The sequence below is a fragment of the Condylura cristata genome, unplaced genomic scaffold, assembly GCF_000260355.1.
Source record: "Condylura cristata isolate star-nosed mole 26May11 unplaced genomic scaffold, ConCri1.0 scaffold00024, whole genome shotgun sequence".
Classification (NCBI taxonomy): Eukaryota; Metazoa; Chordata; class Mammalia; order Eulipotyphla; family Talpidae; genus Condylura; species Condylura cristata.
The window spans coordinates 28,331,183-28,347,190 of NW_004567125.1; the positions used below are offsets into that span (position 1 = coordinate 28,331,183).

A 16,008-nucleotide genomic window follows, 5' to 3' on the forward strand; every position below is an offset into this window, starting at 1 on the left:
TAAGTTTTATAACATTAACAAAGGTTTTATCACTTGATAAAATTTAATTTATATAAGCTTTAAGGAAAAGTTTTATTTTATGTATTAAGAATCGTTACTTGCTTTAACAGAAACATCAGAAGCTTGAAGTTCATCCAATTTTAACTGAAGGTCACCCTTTGTTGTATTGCTTTCTTTAAGTTTTTCAGTTAGACGTTTAACATCCTCTAGAAATGACAAAAGAAGAATGTGAAGAATAATTAAACTAATGTTCAAGAGAACTGAACATTAAAAAGTACATCAATAGAAATACAAACATTTAATGTAAAGTAGTTGTCAACTTACTAACAAACATCATTTCAATAAACAACAGTGAAGCCAAATTCATATATCCAAACGTGGATTATACTATTTTCTTTTATTTATAGTAAGTTAGGCTAAATATCAAAATTAACACTGATTTTTCTCATATATAACTAAAAGTCTATTAAAATTTCAAAAGAGCATTTGTTAAGCTAAGAAAGCAAAGATACATAACGATATATTAATAAAAAGCCTCTTACACAACCAGAATATACATGCTTAATTTTCTGTGTAATAGCCACAAAGGATTTTATTAAAAGTTCCTGTAACATTTATCAAATCAACATCCTCACTAAGTACTCTGAAGTTACTTTTTGAGGCTAGGAAAATATAATTAAGTGAATGAACTTATTATGCAGTACATAACTAATTGAAAATTCCTTTCATAGAAAGAAAAATTTCAAAAATCTTATTAAAAACCAAAGGGAAATCAATGTTAAACTTCTCAAGAGTCATGTTCACCTGACTAATCCATCAAATGTGGTACATGTCATATATTTATATCTTACATTCCTGCCTACTAACTTCTCTAGCCTGTATTTTCACATATAGGTTTCTTCTTTTAGATTTTTATATTGAATGTCTCTGGACAGCTCATGCCAGCACAGTTGTCTATAGAAAACAATTAGGACAATTTAACATTTAAATTGTTTCCAAGTTGGATATTACAAATAACAATGTAGTAAATCATGATTAAAATTCCTATTTCTTTGCAATGCCTTTCCTTTGTACGATTGTCTACACCAAAGTGAGTGGGAGAAAGGTAAGTGAATGGTACACTGATCTCCATTCTGAGCTTAACAAAAAAACAAACAGAAAAAGACCTGTAAAAGAAACTGACTAGGGCTTAATTCCTAGCACCATTAAAAGGCAAAGGAAAGAGTAGAGCTAGAGGATAAAGAACTTCTTCATACCTGTTAAATATTCAAGTTCTTGAGATAGTCTTTCATTGGTTCTAACCAAGTCTCTTTTCTCAGCCTCTAATTCTTCCTTAGTCCTTGTAAATTGGCTCTGTCATTTAAAGGGTTCAGAGTGAAATGTTTTAAGATCAATGAATATAGGAACTTCAATATAGAATTATTACTTTAATATTAGCTATAATTTAAAAATGGTACTTTTCTTTTTCTTACAACTTACACATCAAAAGCTTAAAAATTATCCATAAAATTAACACTTCTTTTCATACATTGGATCTTAAAAATGACTTTTCCTAGATTTAAAAAAAGGTCTATAAATGGAATTTCTTAAAACTAGTCAGTTTGTTTTGCAGTAATGTATATATTCTTTTTTGAGTCATAAATACCAATCTCAAAGTGTCTAGCCAGAATTGAAGATTATTTAAAAAAAGCAGTCAACTGGGCCCTTTCTGGTGGCACAGGTTAAAATAAAACACAACAAGCTAAAGACACTTCAGCACTAGTTCAATTCCTGGGCAGGAAGGTGACACATACTGTGTAGCAGACCTCTCTTGACCTGCCCTCTGCTCCCCTTAGCAGTGTACTCCATCAATCCTCCTGCTCTGCTCCCCACTCTGTCTCTGGTGAAGCCTCTCACTGCCCCTGCACCTCGCCCATACCCAAGTTCTGTATGTATAAATAAATAAATTTTTTTAAAAAGCAGTCAATTAATGCCAATATGGGGATATAAAGTAATAACTGCTTTGTTATTGATTTATCTACATGTTATTATGAGTATATCAACATTTCATAAATTACTTTGCCCACTTCACCCCCTTATTCTTTTCATTAGAGAACAGTTATGCATTAACAATATAAACTGTCATCTTTTTTTTTTAATTGGAAAAGCACTTTCAAATGGTTTATTTGTACTTTGGTATTAAGTAGAGAATTTTAAATTTCTACTAGACAAAGTTTATCACATCTTCTCAATATAAGTTCTTACAGTTTGGAAATTCTTTTAACCCAGAGGTGATAAATAATTTATACTTTATAACTTCAATTTTAGGTTTCAATTTTAATATTCTTTTAAAGATTTATTTATTTAAGCATTCAGAACTGGGGTACAGGCCAGAGGTGCAGGGTAATGAGAGGCTTCACCAGAGACAAAGTGGGGAGCAGAAGAAGCTGACTGACGAAAGTACACTGCTGAGGGGAGCAGCAGGCGAGTCAGGAGAGGTCTGCAGTGCCATGTGGATCGCCTCCAGGGCAGGCAGGGCTTGAACTCATGGGGAAGTGCTGTGCTTTAACCCATTGCGCCACCAGCAAGGGCCCTCAATTTTAATATTTTAATCCAATTGAAAATTACTCAAAAGTACAGAAAGATCAGGCTCTACCTTAATAATCCATTTGATTATCCCATTGGCCAATTTCTGAAATACCATTTGTTAAATAAGCCCAAATATTTAAAACTGCTTTGTGAAAGCTTACTTTTACTCCACTTTAAGTACAGAGTTCTTGGGTTTGTGAGTCCAGGGATAAGAATCTATTTTGCTAAATTTTACATGGGTATGTATTTGTTGCCTATTAAAACCTTTATAACTACATTAGCTAGTTTTTAATTTAGCTCACTTGGATTTAAGAGTCAAAAACCCAATAAATATCAGTATGGAAAACCTTTCCACTCAAAACTTTTTATCCTATAATTTCAGTGGCATTTTCTTTACACTAGTATCTCATATTTCCTATAAATTATGTCTAGATGTACTAAAGAGTGTATGTGCTCCAATTTAGCTTCTAGGGGTAAAACGTTTTTCTTTCTTTTAGAGAATTGATGACATTTGTAATTAAAGATTTCAGTAGTTAAAGAACCATTGGGTATCAACATTTTATTAAACAAGTTGCTTAGCAGTCCTTATGATCATAATCAAGCTATTATTTTTATCACTGTTCAAAGAAAAATGATTTCTCATGCGAATTTATCCTTACTCCCAATTATTTGACAATATCTGGAATCATACTCAGACCACAGTTAAACATTCAGTTGGTAATTCTACATGAAAGGAAGGTAGATAGATAAATGGGTAGGAAGGTAGGTGGACCATTGTCCAACTACACTACTTATATTTCTGTATCACCTTACTCAAAATATTAAAAATAAATTTCAGCATAAGAGCTCTATAGTTAAGTGTTTTTTTTTCAATAATTGACAACAAATATAATAACAGAAATGCCCAATCAATAAAACACATAAGAGGGGTCCTTGCTGGTGGCAGAGAGGGTTAAAGCACAGCACTTAGAAGCCAAAGCCACTTCAGCATGAGTTTGATCCCTGCCTGCCCCAGAGGTGACCCACATGGCACGGCAGACCTCTCCTGACCCGCCTGCTGCTCCTCTCAGCAGTGTATTTCGTCGTTCTGCCTGTTCTGCTCCCCACTCTGTCAAATAAGAAACCCCTCACTGTCCTTGCATCTCTGGTCTTTACCCGGTTCTGTATGCATAAATGAATAAATCTTTAAAAAAAAAAAAAAAGGGAGCAATTAAGGATTTTCGTTTTGTTTTTGTTAGTAGTTTCTCTTAATAATATGTGTTTTATCTCCCCATTGAGTAAAAGGCAGGGCAGACCTCTCCTGTCTTTCCCGCTGCTCCTCTCAACAGTATAATTCAGATCTGCTAGCTCTGCTCCCCACTGTGTCTCTAGTGAATCCTCTCACCCACCACACCTCTGCCCTACACCACAGCTCTTACAAGCATAAGTAAAGTAAATCTTAAAAAGAAAAAAAAACTATTAAGTACAATCAGAATACAAAACCTCTTCATGTATCATGTTTACAATTAAATTTTTGCATACGAATAACTGACCTGAATGGAAGTATTGCGATCCTGAGCAACTTCAAGTTCTTTGTTTTTTTCAGTTAGTGCCTTCAGTTGACTGTCTAGATAGAATTTTATGTACACATATTAGCTTTGAACTTGTGATGTCAGCTTTTATCCAACTGTTACATATTATAAAATTAGATACTGAGGTTCAGAAAGACAATTGCTAATACTCCAAAATCACAAACACATCCTAAATTTATTGTATTTCTTGGCTAATTCTAAAAATATGGCATTTGTCTTCAAAATCCCATTGTGATTTGTATAGCCAACATTCACAGGAAGATCCATATGTAGGTAGGAATTTACTAATATTGAAACTTTAATAAATTAGTCATAAAAAATGAATTATATTTAAAAGTAAGAAAAGACCAAGAGATAAATAGTAACAGTCCATATTATTGGGTAAATGTAATTCAGTTCATTTACCACTCTGAAAGAGCTATAGGAAAACTTAAGCTTGATACTCAATTATCAACCGTACAATATCCTTTCATAATGGAAGATAGTCCCTTATTCTCTTCCAATTACATACAAATAATTAGGATGAAATAAATTTTGACACTTTTCCCACTAAATAGCCTTTATATTGAGTGCAAGCAATTTAATGAGCAAATGCATTATCATCATTTCTAATATTAAGCTCTATTTAAAAATTGGTTATAAAAAACTTACTATACTATTGTAGTCTAAACTTTCTATTGTTTTATGTGATTTACTGCTTTCCAGACAGTAAAAACCCAGAATGATAGACAAAAAAACCCCACCTAATTACTACAGAAAAGCATCGTAGATGTCAGTATAAATTACCCAATTCTCCCTTTCTCTCCTCTCCTAACATTCATAAAAGCAACCATAATCAGTTATTTTCCTGAAATTCTTCAGTACCATTGTTCTACAGACACTTTTATTATTATATATTATGCCAAGGCACATTTATATTCAGAGAGTGAATCAGACCTAGCTACTCAATAAGAATATATACGCCATTACACATATAAGCAACCATTGTACATATAAATTATGTTTTCAAATGAAGTGTCCAAAGTAGCTAGAAATTGTTATGACCCCAATAATTAGCTAAATGGACCCAATTAAGAGAGAACTATTCTCTTGACTATTAGCTTCCTGTGTTGTAAGTCAAATTAAAATCTACCTATGTTTAAGAACAGTATTTTCTCTGCTCCAAATCTATAAAGAATTCTCCTGATATTTGCTCTTTTCCACTGCAAACTGCCTGAAATACACATCATCCTTCTAAGAAATGTCAGGAACCTTATCAAAGATCCTATGTACCTTCTATGGCTTAATGATAACATGAAAACTAATGAAGAATTAACTCTAGCTATGAGGTAACTATTATTAGGAAGTATCAGTCTGGGATTCACAGATATTTATAAAAAGTATGAGTACTGAAACAAATAAGATAAAATTTTTAACAACATAAAAATAAAGTTACACGCTACTTTTTCAGTAATATATGTATATTGCCAGTGCCTTTAAATAGCTCACTGGTTCTATATAGATGTGTAAACAGATGAACAGGTAGAATTACAAACACTTTATAATAAAAACTTGTGATTTACAATGGTCCAGAGAGCTTTTAAAAAAGTGAGAACCCAACTTTGTGACCACTAAACACTAGGTTCTCACAAAGTCTTTACCATTAAAAGAAAATTTAAATAATCACCATTAATGAAGATAGTAACAATCAGTATTTTCATACACAATAAACAGGTATTTCCAAAACATACAAAGGAATGTCTGGAGATCTCAACACTTCAAGAATATTTACCAAAATTTAATTAAATACTTACTGAGCTTCTCCAGCTCAAGACGTAAGCCTTGACACTCTCGGGTTTCATTCACAAGTCTTTCCTGACTGTGAGACAACCTCTTCTCTATCTCGAAGTACTGTTGTTCTACAGGAAAGCAAAGAATAAAATCAAACCTACATTGTCAATGCTGCTATTTTTTTTAAAAACGTAACTTTAAAACTTAAGCTACAACATTGGAATTGAAATACAATCGAAAGAATCTGAGTAAAGATAGCTCAAGTAATGAAAATTACTTAAGAATTTCAAATAATTCTTAAGTAATTAAGAATTACTTGAGCTATCTCAAGTAATTCTTAATAAATAAAAATATGGCCCTATGGTCTTTCAAACTCCCACAAGATTATGAATTTTTTTAAAGGGAGCAACATGTCTTATTTATCTTCCCCAGGCATCAGTAGAGTTCTCTGTATAACACAAAGTTTTAAAAATGCAACTATTAAATGAGGGAAAAATTGTTTAGGCTAAAAACTTTTTCTTTAAAAGTCTTGTTATCGGGCCCTCCCTGGTGGTACTGCGGGTTAAAGCACAGCACTAAGAAGCTAAAGCCATTTCCGCATGAGTTCGATTCCCACCTGCCCCAGAGGAGATCCACATGGCCAGGCAGACCTCTCCTGACCACCCACTGCTCCCCTCAGCAGTGTACTTCCTCAGTAGTCCTGTTCTGCTCCCCACTGTCTCTGGTGGGTCCGCTCACTGCTCCTGTACTCTAGCTTGTACCCCAGTTCTGTACACATAAATAAATAAATCTAAAAAAAAATTTTTTTAGAAGTCTTATTTTCAAATAGCTAAAATAATACCTGAAAGTATAAAATTACTGAAATTATGTTAAAATATGTTAACTTTACACAGGAAGGGGACCATGTTTTAGTGTTGTAGTAGAGTATCAGACACACAGAAGACACACAATAATAATCTTTTATAAATAAACCAAACCCCAACACTGTTAAGCCAAGACACATGTATTTCATAAATGGTATGTACTAAGCTCAATCTTCTTTCAAGAATGTTTAAATCAATTAGATTTGTTAAAATGTTAGAGAGGCTTTCTTCTTTGAGAAGTCACTGTTATTTATAAGCTGGTCTCAATTTACTTTCTATGTGACTTCAAATTTTTAGGGGAAAACCCCGTTTTATTAAGTTTATTTCTTGCACGTTGACTGTTTCTAACGCTGTATTGTTTCATCCACATTATTTTTTGTGTAACCATCTAAGTCGCTACCGGCCCAGAGTCACACACACTTAAGACAAAAGCACTGGTCAGTTAGACAAAGGTCTTGGACTGTAAGGTGACTTGAAAACAGCGGAAATTACGTGCAACAAACACACAGGCTGTAAGAAGCGGTGAAACAGACCCGAATCGCCATTTCTGTTCTGGATAGGGGCAACTCAGGAGTCGCCATATGAGACCACACTAATTACATCAAGAGGGATTCCGAGTTTTAAAACAAAAAGGCTTATCAAATGCATAGAGGGTCGGTGAGGACTAGGTTGCCCAGGGAGGCAGAGAAGGGCGGCCGGCGGTGAGGTCACACGCGTTACGTCTTGGGAAGCGACAAGAGCTTCCAGAGCTACCAAGTCCGGGCCAGAGGTGAGGGCGGGAAAAGCGTACTACTTACCACTTTCCACCTTAAATTTCTCGTGCCGCCCCTTCAGCCCATCGATCTCGGATTGTTGATCAGCCAGGAACTTTTCTAGCTTGTTCTGCACGGACTTCGGCAGCTTGTTCAGCTCCGTCCGTTCCAGGACTTGCTGTAGGACTGCCGCCATGTCGGTCGGGTCAGGAGCCGCGGCGGCAGCGGCAGATGAAGCAGCAACGGAGAAGAGAGAGGGAGACCAGGAGGGCCCAGAAGCCTGGGCCGTGGCCTCTACCGCCTCGCTCAGGGATTCGCGCGCGCCAGCCCGCCGGAGACTCCCGCGGCGGGACCCTGGGAAACCGAGTCCAGCGTAAGGAAGGCAGCCGACGTACCGCCTTGTCTGTAGTGCGCGCGCAACAACCGGAAGCTGTGCACGCTGGGAATCCGAGTTCAGAGGCGGCCTCTGACCCGGTGGTGCAGTCCGAGTTCCGGTCCCTTTTCCACCGTAACCCCCAGCCCACCCGCTTCACGCCTCTCAGACTTCTGGGAAACGTAGTCTTTTTCGCAATCCCTTCAGAGCGCCCAGGCTGCCCCGCCCGTTCCACTTCCTCCTTTCTCCCCGCCCCCGCGACGTCCCTCTCCCTGCCGCGTGACTGCTCTCCGCGCGGTGGCGCCATTTAGTACTCGTTAACCATGTCTCTTCCCGAAGAGCAGAGCAGCCTTACCCTCAAAGCCCCGGGATGCCATGGGTCGTCCTCTTTGGCGGCTTCTAGACACTGAGCCACTAGAGGGCATCGGTCTCGGCAGGGCCGGACGGCAGGCGCCGAGCTACCGCCACGCTCTCAATGGCGCCCGGAAGGGGGCGGGGTGGCGACCGCAGTAGCTTTGGCTGATGCACTGCAGTAAAGGGGACCTGTGCGTCATCAGACTGCGCCACCTAACTCCGGAGACCCCGGGTTTGCCCAGGGAAGTGAGGTGAGGGAAGTTCGTCGCATTCTGATGAGTTCATTGCCTGTGGAATCGGGTCGGGAGAACCTGGCTCCAGTAGGCTTGTACTTGAGCTCTAAGCCCCCTCGTCTAGGGGAGTGACAGTTCGACAGATTTACCAAGCGTGCACATTCTGGTGAGTCATTCCTACTGATACGTGTGAGTGGGGGTTGTGTGTGTGTGTGTGTGTGTGTGTGTGTGCGCGCACTCGAGCTTGGAGCGCTCTTTAAAAGGAGGAAAGGGACAAGCCATATGGACAGACATTCCGGTGCACACTCAATCAAATCAATTCTGACTTGCTTTTCTGAGTGGCGGATAATCCAATAGGCATTTAAGGAACCTGGTTCATTTATCAGTAGGAGAACTTAGAGAAACCAGGGGTTTGGGTGTAGCCCCTGTTTTCATACTGTAAGGTAACAACTTTGCAAATATTTGTTAATATTTGAAAAAACAGCTGTAACGAAAGTTGCTAAACACATTCTTAAAAACCGTTGACACCCGGCCACCATAACAGAACTACTTGTTTCCAGATATTAATTCTGTCAGTAGATTGAAAATAAGTCAATAGATTGTTTCATGTTTGATTATTCTAAAATAATTGAATAAAGTCTTTATTGAAAATAAAGCATTCCAAATGCCCTCTCTGCAACTCTCACAGTAGCAGGCCTTTTGTGAATACCAGTAAGTAACTTACTTACTTACAGTTGATTTTCCCTGAAAATGTTTCACGTAAGTTTGCTGATGTGTACAGTTCTCTGCTGTCTGAGGTCCACAATACAATACTATTAATCAACCTCTTGGGAAAAGCAGATATTCTTTACTCAGAGAATCCTAAAATTAGGTAAGTTTGCAGACCTCCTTTTTACCAAATTATTTTGTAGATTGGGAAACCAAGATTACAGGAAGGTTGAGTTTTCCTAAGTTAGCCTGCTAAACAACTTGCAGACAGACAGCATTTCAGGAAACTTTTAACTGTACAAGGCAAGATCTGTATTTTTGTAAAGTATTATTGGCTACATTTAAAATATTGGAAGGAACATTAAAGAAAATAATTATCTGACACAACCAAATTTCAAAACCCAATAAATTTTCATCTTCATCTTATATTCAATTTCTTACATATTATCATGGCTAATTGGGGATATACTGGAAGAAATAGGATTAGAAAGTTATGTAGTGCTTAGGAGTTACTGTTACTTTGTATTTTTGCAAGAATTAAGAATTACTAGGTCAGAAGCAAAAAATGCAGTTTAGCATAATGAAGTAGAAGAAAATTTAATACTTGGAAATGTATACCTTCAGGCATAACTGAAAGTGGAAAGCCTTTCATTTATAGAGATATTAACAACTAGATACACAGTTCTAGACTAAGTGTTAAAAAAAAGGATACCTTGGTTTCTGGTTTCCCTTCAGAGTATATAAATCACCTTTTAAAAATGGTCTGTAAACCAAGTTTATTTGTATTAATGTTGGAAAAGAGATAAGAAGAAATCTAATGTATTTTGAGACAAAACAGAGTGGACCCTTTGAAAAAACAGTTGTCTGATAACCATTTCAAACTGTAATCAAATCAGTAAACTTTAGTTTAGAGTGATTAAATTCATTGTGACTAGCAGTTTATCGGTTTCAGATATACCACCTCAGCACATCTATAGGTGCCTACACTTTGTTGTATACTAAGACTGAAACTTTTTACAGAATCAAATGACTATTATTTCTATTCAGAATGTTGAAACTGTATCCCTGTAGTCTTTCTATATCTACTACATAGCTTTTCTGAATATCGTTCTTCACACTTAATGCCGCCCACACTGAATGTGAGCTCCTTGAGGTCATCATTTTATTATTGACTAACTCTTTTTGTTTAGCATCTTTGATTTTAACCTGCAGAAAATCAAAGGAGTTCAAGATAGTAAGCGGAATCTACTGGTTCTTATCCACAAACTGGAAAGAAAGCTGAGCTGGAGTTACCCTTAGTAATGGTTTCATTGAGAGATTCATTAGGAGACAGTGTTTAAGGGATTAGTTTCTAGAACTAGGTTGTTTGAGTTTAAATACCACCTTTGGCATTTTTAAATTTTGTGACGTGGGCAAGTCATGTCAGTTTTCTTCAATTTATAAAACTAGGTAATAATATTAATAATCTATTTCATGGGGGTTTTATGAATATTAAATATTACTAAATGTAAAGTATATATAGAACAATATCTTCTACTAGGTAGGAACTATACAAATTTCATTTTTCCATCATTACTTATCTTTTCATAACTTTTGTATTATAAGTTACTCAAAGGAAGACTGCCAAGGTTGGTTGATAGTTGTTTGCTACGGCTCTGTGTTGAGAATTATGAAGCATACTTAAACTTCAGAAAGATGAATATTCTTATTTAATATGCAGTCTCAGCAAGGAATGGAATGTGTCATTATACTTCTCTTATGCGAAAAACATTGCAAATTATATTTTTACCCCCCAAAAAAGCTACATTTTTTCTTGCATTTTAGGATTTCAAATTAGTTCTCAGTAATGGGAAGAACCTACATTGTCGATGAAACTGTTGGCCAGTATCTTTCAAACATCAGTCTCCAAGAAAAATCTTTTGTGTCTGGTCTTTTAATAGGACAGGTATGTATCTTACACTGTGCACCTGATAAAACAAACTGAATCTTAATATAGTTACAATCAGCGATTTAGCCATAAACTCATGGTTGGGGTGGAGACATGGGGTGTATGACAAGTAAATTTATTGCAGATTTTGAGAAAAAAATCTGGAAAAGTAGGTCTAACCTAACCCAGATTTGCTCAAGTAAAAATGCATTCCCTGTTGACATGAAAAAATAATTTATAATATAGAAACTCCAAATTTAGAAATTTACTGACCAAATTTTAATCTTTTCTAAATGCTTTTGCTCACTTCTAATATTTATTATTTCTAGTTTTCTAATTCTTCATAAAAGTAGCTTTTGACAATTTAATTTCCATTCTTCTTAAACTTGTAACAAAAGTGGTTATATATTTTTAATACAGGGTGATTGTGCCCACCTTACTGAATTTGTTTTTATGTTTATTCCATGGAGAGGAAGGGAAAGGTATTGAGGGAAATTTGGTTATTAAACAAATTCTTTATCACTCTTTTACAGTTATATTTTAAAAATCAACACAAAATGGAGCAGGAATTTAGATGGCTACTTTAAAAAGCATAGCTGCCTGCTAATTTATTATAATTTATAGAAGAATATGTTCATCAGCAAGGAAAATTATTGGAATACAAAACAACTTCAAGGGAGAGACATGCTGGCTTTATCAGTTTAAATGCTGTGCTATGTGTTATGGCTCAAGAACTTGATTTTGAGGCCTGGTAGCAAATAAAGCTCTATTGTAACAATTTTCTTTCTAGATCTCTTTCACTGATGCCTTAGAATCTTCATACACAATTAACTTTATTTCTGATTCTATCGACATTTCCAAGCTACTTTCTGTTACTTGTAAGGAGTGAATTACCTGGAGCACTTCTGTATTCATACTCCTTCAGAGAATGTAGTTTCCAATGCCATTCAGTTTGAACTAAGTTAATGTCTAGCCTCGAGTGACAATTTCACTCTCAGAGTTTTCACAGGTCTGATTTCTTGAAGACAGAGAGCAGACCTTGTACCAGACGTTACCACCTGTCAACCTGTCAGGACTTTTGTTATAGCAAGAGCCCCCACTCTTGACAACAATCTGAATTTCTGATTCAGGTTACTTGACACTTTTCTTCCTGAGGAACTTTTTACTTAAGGTTTTTTACCTCCTTTATTTTAAAATTTTAAGGGAAGTAGAACCTTTGAGAAAGATGTGATCAATAACATGAAAGGTCAAGAAGTGTTCCTTCCAGACTTGCCTTCCTAGGGGTGATGATGGTGATGGTGAGCATGGCATCTTCCAGACTTGCCTTGCTGCACACAGACTGTTTCTCAAGCTCAACAGAACTACCACCTTCCAAATAAGTCTCCATAATTTGGGACTTTCCTCCAGTCTTTCTGCATACTGCCATTTTATTCCTTCCAGTATTCTACATGTTTCTTTTTTATTTTTACTCCAGGGTTCACCACTGTCTCTCCTTTTCCTCAGGATTGCCTGTTTCTGACTTTCAGGGTCAATTTTTTTTCAAAAAGAAATTTTTGTTGTTTATTTATTTATTTATTTTTTTAAAGAAAAGCCTTCTTAATCAGTACCTACCTATTCCTGTGCATATTTGAATGTAGCTGTCTGAGCATAACTTTTGTCAAAGGATTCCTGTTCCTCTGCTTTTTATCCCAGGATGACACTAATAGGAGTTCCAGGAGAACACCATACTACCTTAAATTATTGGCTTTATTTCTGTTCTTTCTCTATGTGAAACTTTCTTTGTAATAAAACTGAATTGTTAACAGTGGTGCTTGCACTTATCTTTAGATTTCCCACTTTTGATTACCATTTAACTGCTGTTAATATACAGCCTGATCTCACTTTTGATTGTGTTCCACATTCCCTTTGTTATTATATGGTACATGTATATACAAGCTGCCTACTGTCATCAGTTCATCGAAATTAAGAAGCATGTTGTCATTTGCTTCTTCAGTTTGTTGAAGTTTTTTTATATTTTGGTAAAACCAGTTAATTTGTTTTAATTACTTAGAAAATAAGTGCAATAATGGAGAATTGACCAAACATACTGTCTTTTAGTTTAAATGCAGTCCATTCACCAATCACTAAATTATTTTTAAGAAACTGTGATTCACATTCAGGATGCCCATAAATAAGAAGCTGATAGTATTACTATCATGAAGAGAGAAGTAACATGCGAAGGGGATGTCAGACTACCTATAAAAATTGGTTTCTCTGTAGCTTCCATTATAACATAGGTATTAACAATTTAATATGCTGTAAATTATTTTTTCATGTCACAAAAACCTTACAGTACTTAGATATCACTCTAATAAGGTATCTAACTTGTTTTTTAAGTGTTCGTCACAAAAGGATTATGTGATTCTTGCCACTAGAACACCACCCAAAGAGGAGCAAAATGAGAACCTCAAACATCCCACAGTTAAATTGGATAACTTGGATGAAGAATGGGCTACAGAACATGCTAACCAGGTCATCATATTTGTTTCCTATGTAGTTAAGTTTGTTTATTTGACCAGCAAAAATATAACAGTTCATCCTCAGGTGTCTAGATTAGACTTCTGAGTAATCCTTATATTTTTAAAATTTGCGTGATCAATCAAAAATACAACTACCTTCTATTCTGTTTCACCCATAGCTATATTTTTTTGTTAATTACTTATGTCTCATTTAAAGAGAAATAAGCATTTTACTGAGAGCTAGGTAATTCATCCAAAAACACATAGTGAAAAAATGGTAGCAATAGGATTTTGAACCCTAGAAGTAAAAAATTTTGATCTTGCCTGCTATACTTTTCCACTGTTAATCTTTATCCATTGTTTTTTAAAACCTATTTCATATTAGAAGTCATATAGCTCATTTACAATTTTTCTTTACCTTAAGATACAAGTATTGACAGTATAGTTGGTAGTCAGCTTGTTTTAAAGACATAATTGTAGTCATTGAGTAAGTAAAATGGTTAATTTTTAAAAAATACTCTAATACAATTTGTATTTTAACCATTAAAAAAAAGAGTTCATTGCCAAAACGAATTATAAGACATACGATAGAAATAGAAAAGTAATATAGGAAAATGGAATAGGAAGTGATTAAAATTTTGACAGTGGTTAGATTGCAAACAGCTTTATAAAGGGCTCTGAACTTGAAGAATAAATGAGACTTTTTACCAGTAGAATTCAAGAACACATTGGATACACTGAGGGCAGTATACCCTATATCATGAAAGCTAAAGGTATGTCTGTGTGTAAGTGAAGCATGGAGTATGTGAATGAATCTGTTAGAATTAAGACCCTAAGAGGCCAGTTGTTGAACAGTTTAACAGTATCATTCTTTGAAATGAGGCATTTGTTCAGTAGATAGTAGTTCCCAGGTAGTTCCCAGCTCCCATTTTGAGGAGTTAATTTGATTGATCTATCAATAATTTAGAAAAATAAACTTGATGTCTTGTTGCTAAATGGAGAATAGAGTGACTATAGAGAAAACAGACTATAATTTCAATAGTAATACAAAAGAAGGTGATGTGAGTTTAAGCACTTGCTAGATGAAGCAAGTGTCACACCTGTTTTGTTTATAGTTATAGCCTTAGTACCAGTTGCAGTATTTCTGTTGTTTATAATGAGAATTCCCAGATACTGGATACATGGATATGTAAATCAACCAACTAATGCAATATGCTGAAACTTAATTGCCAAAACATTCCAAAAAAAGAGCTAGAATTAAAATATTTAGTGATCAAGTAGATTAAGAATGAAGACATATTGTAGGAGAGTAAATAGTCATTACTGAGATTTTTAACATGGGTGTTTAGGAAAAATGGTGTTGCTGTTACATAAGAAGGGGACATATTTGAGAGTGGGTGAGAGGGAATGATATGTTTATTTGTTTGAAAGTACTTATTGAATGGGTTCTACTAACTGATAAGAATCTTAGAGTAGAATTATTTCCTTCTCCAATCCACTTTAAATCTTTCAGACACACAAATGTGTATATCTGTGCTTTTATGTGTTTGTAATAAAGGGGGGATAGTAGTTACAAAAAAAAAAATCTAAGTATCATCTCCTAACAAAAATATTACATATTTTGAACCTAAATGCTTTATGATTTACTTTCTACTTCATTTTGCTTTGGTATCCTTTAAAATCATATGTGTGTATATTTGTGTGTATACTCTTACTTTCTATTTTCTACATGCCTATGTAAATAAATATATGTATGTGTAAATATTATATACAATTTATAAGCAAGGTAGATTAACCTTTGCTTGTAGAAAGAAATGCCAAATTTATGTATTGATGGCTTTGAAAATACATGCACATTCCCCTTGCTGAATATAAAACCTTTATTCTTTATATGTCAAGCTTTTGCACAACAATGAATAGAATTTATGAAGTCAGAAGAATCCAACAGCAGACAAATAAGGTTAGACTATGGTATCAGATTTTCTGGAGACAACTTTGCCACCAGTGTGCTTATATATTAAATATACAAAAAATAAGCAAAGCACTGTGAACTCAATATATAGATGGTAGGGAAAAATTCCTATCACATTAAAAACATAATAATGTGAAGGAAAACAGATATTATGTAGGACAAATTTGTAATATATATCAAAAATCTTAAAACTATATATAACTTAATTGACCCAGTATTCCACTTTAAGAAATTTATCCTAAGCAAATAGTTCTGCTTATTTCCTTTTGTGAACATAGAAGGTTTTAAGGATTTGTAACCTTTTAGAGTAAAGAAATATTGGAAATAGCATCTGTGCCTAATACCAGTAGATACATTTAAACATTGAAGGAAACCTAAACAATAGAAGGTAATAGAATTTTGAAGTTAGATTCCCCCTA

At 35.1% G+C, this 16,008-nt stretch overlaps 2 protein-coding genes across 2 annotated transcripts in view; one reads left to right on the top strand and one right to left on the bottom strand.

Moving 5' to 3' along the window:
- The window catches only part of TPR (translocated promoter region, nuclear basket protein), a 60,989-nt gene extending 53,149 nt beyond the window's left edge, over window positions 1-7,840 (bottom strand). Inside the window, exons 1-5 of the mRNA XM_012728924.1 lie at window positions 7,570-7,840; window positions 5,933-6,037; window positions 4,101-4,174; window positions 1,257-1,353; window positions 103-206 (exon numbers count right to left, since the gene is read on the bottom strand). Of these exons, the coding sequence (XP_012584378.1) occupies window positions 103-206; window positions 1,257-1,353; window positions 4,101-4,174; window positions 5,933-6,037; window positions 7,570-7,720 (531 nt within the window). The 5' untranslated portion in view covers window positions 7,721-7,840. The remainder of the gene's footprint in view (window positions 1-102; window positions 207-1,256; window positions 1,354-4,100; window positions 4,175-5,932; window positions 6,038-7,569) is intronic.
- A 675-nt stretch (window positions 7,841-8,515) lies between these two features.
- LOC101625123 (chromosome unknown open reading frame, human C1orf27) overlaps window positions 8,516-16,008 on the top strand; it is a 32,089-nt gene continuing 24,596 nt past the window's right edge. The window contains exons 1-3 of the mRNA XM_012728856.1: window positions 8,516-8,650; window positions 11,017-11,137; window positions 13,496-13,630. Of these exons, the coding sequence (XP_012584310.1) occupies window positions 11,039-11,137; window positions 13,496-13,630 (234 nt within the window). The 5' untranslated portion in view covers window positions 8,516-8,650; window positions 11,017-11,038. The remainder of the gene's footprint in view (window positions 8,651-11,016; window positions 11,138-13,495; window positions 13,631-16,008) is intronic.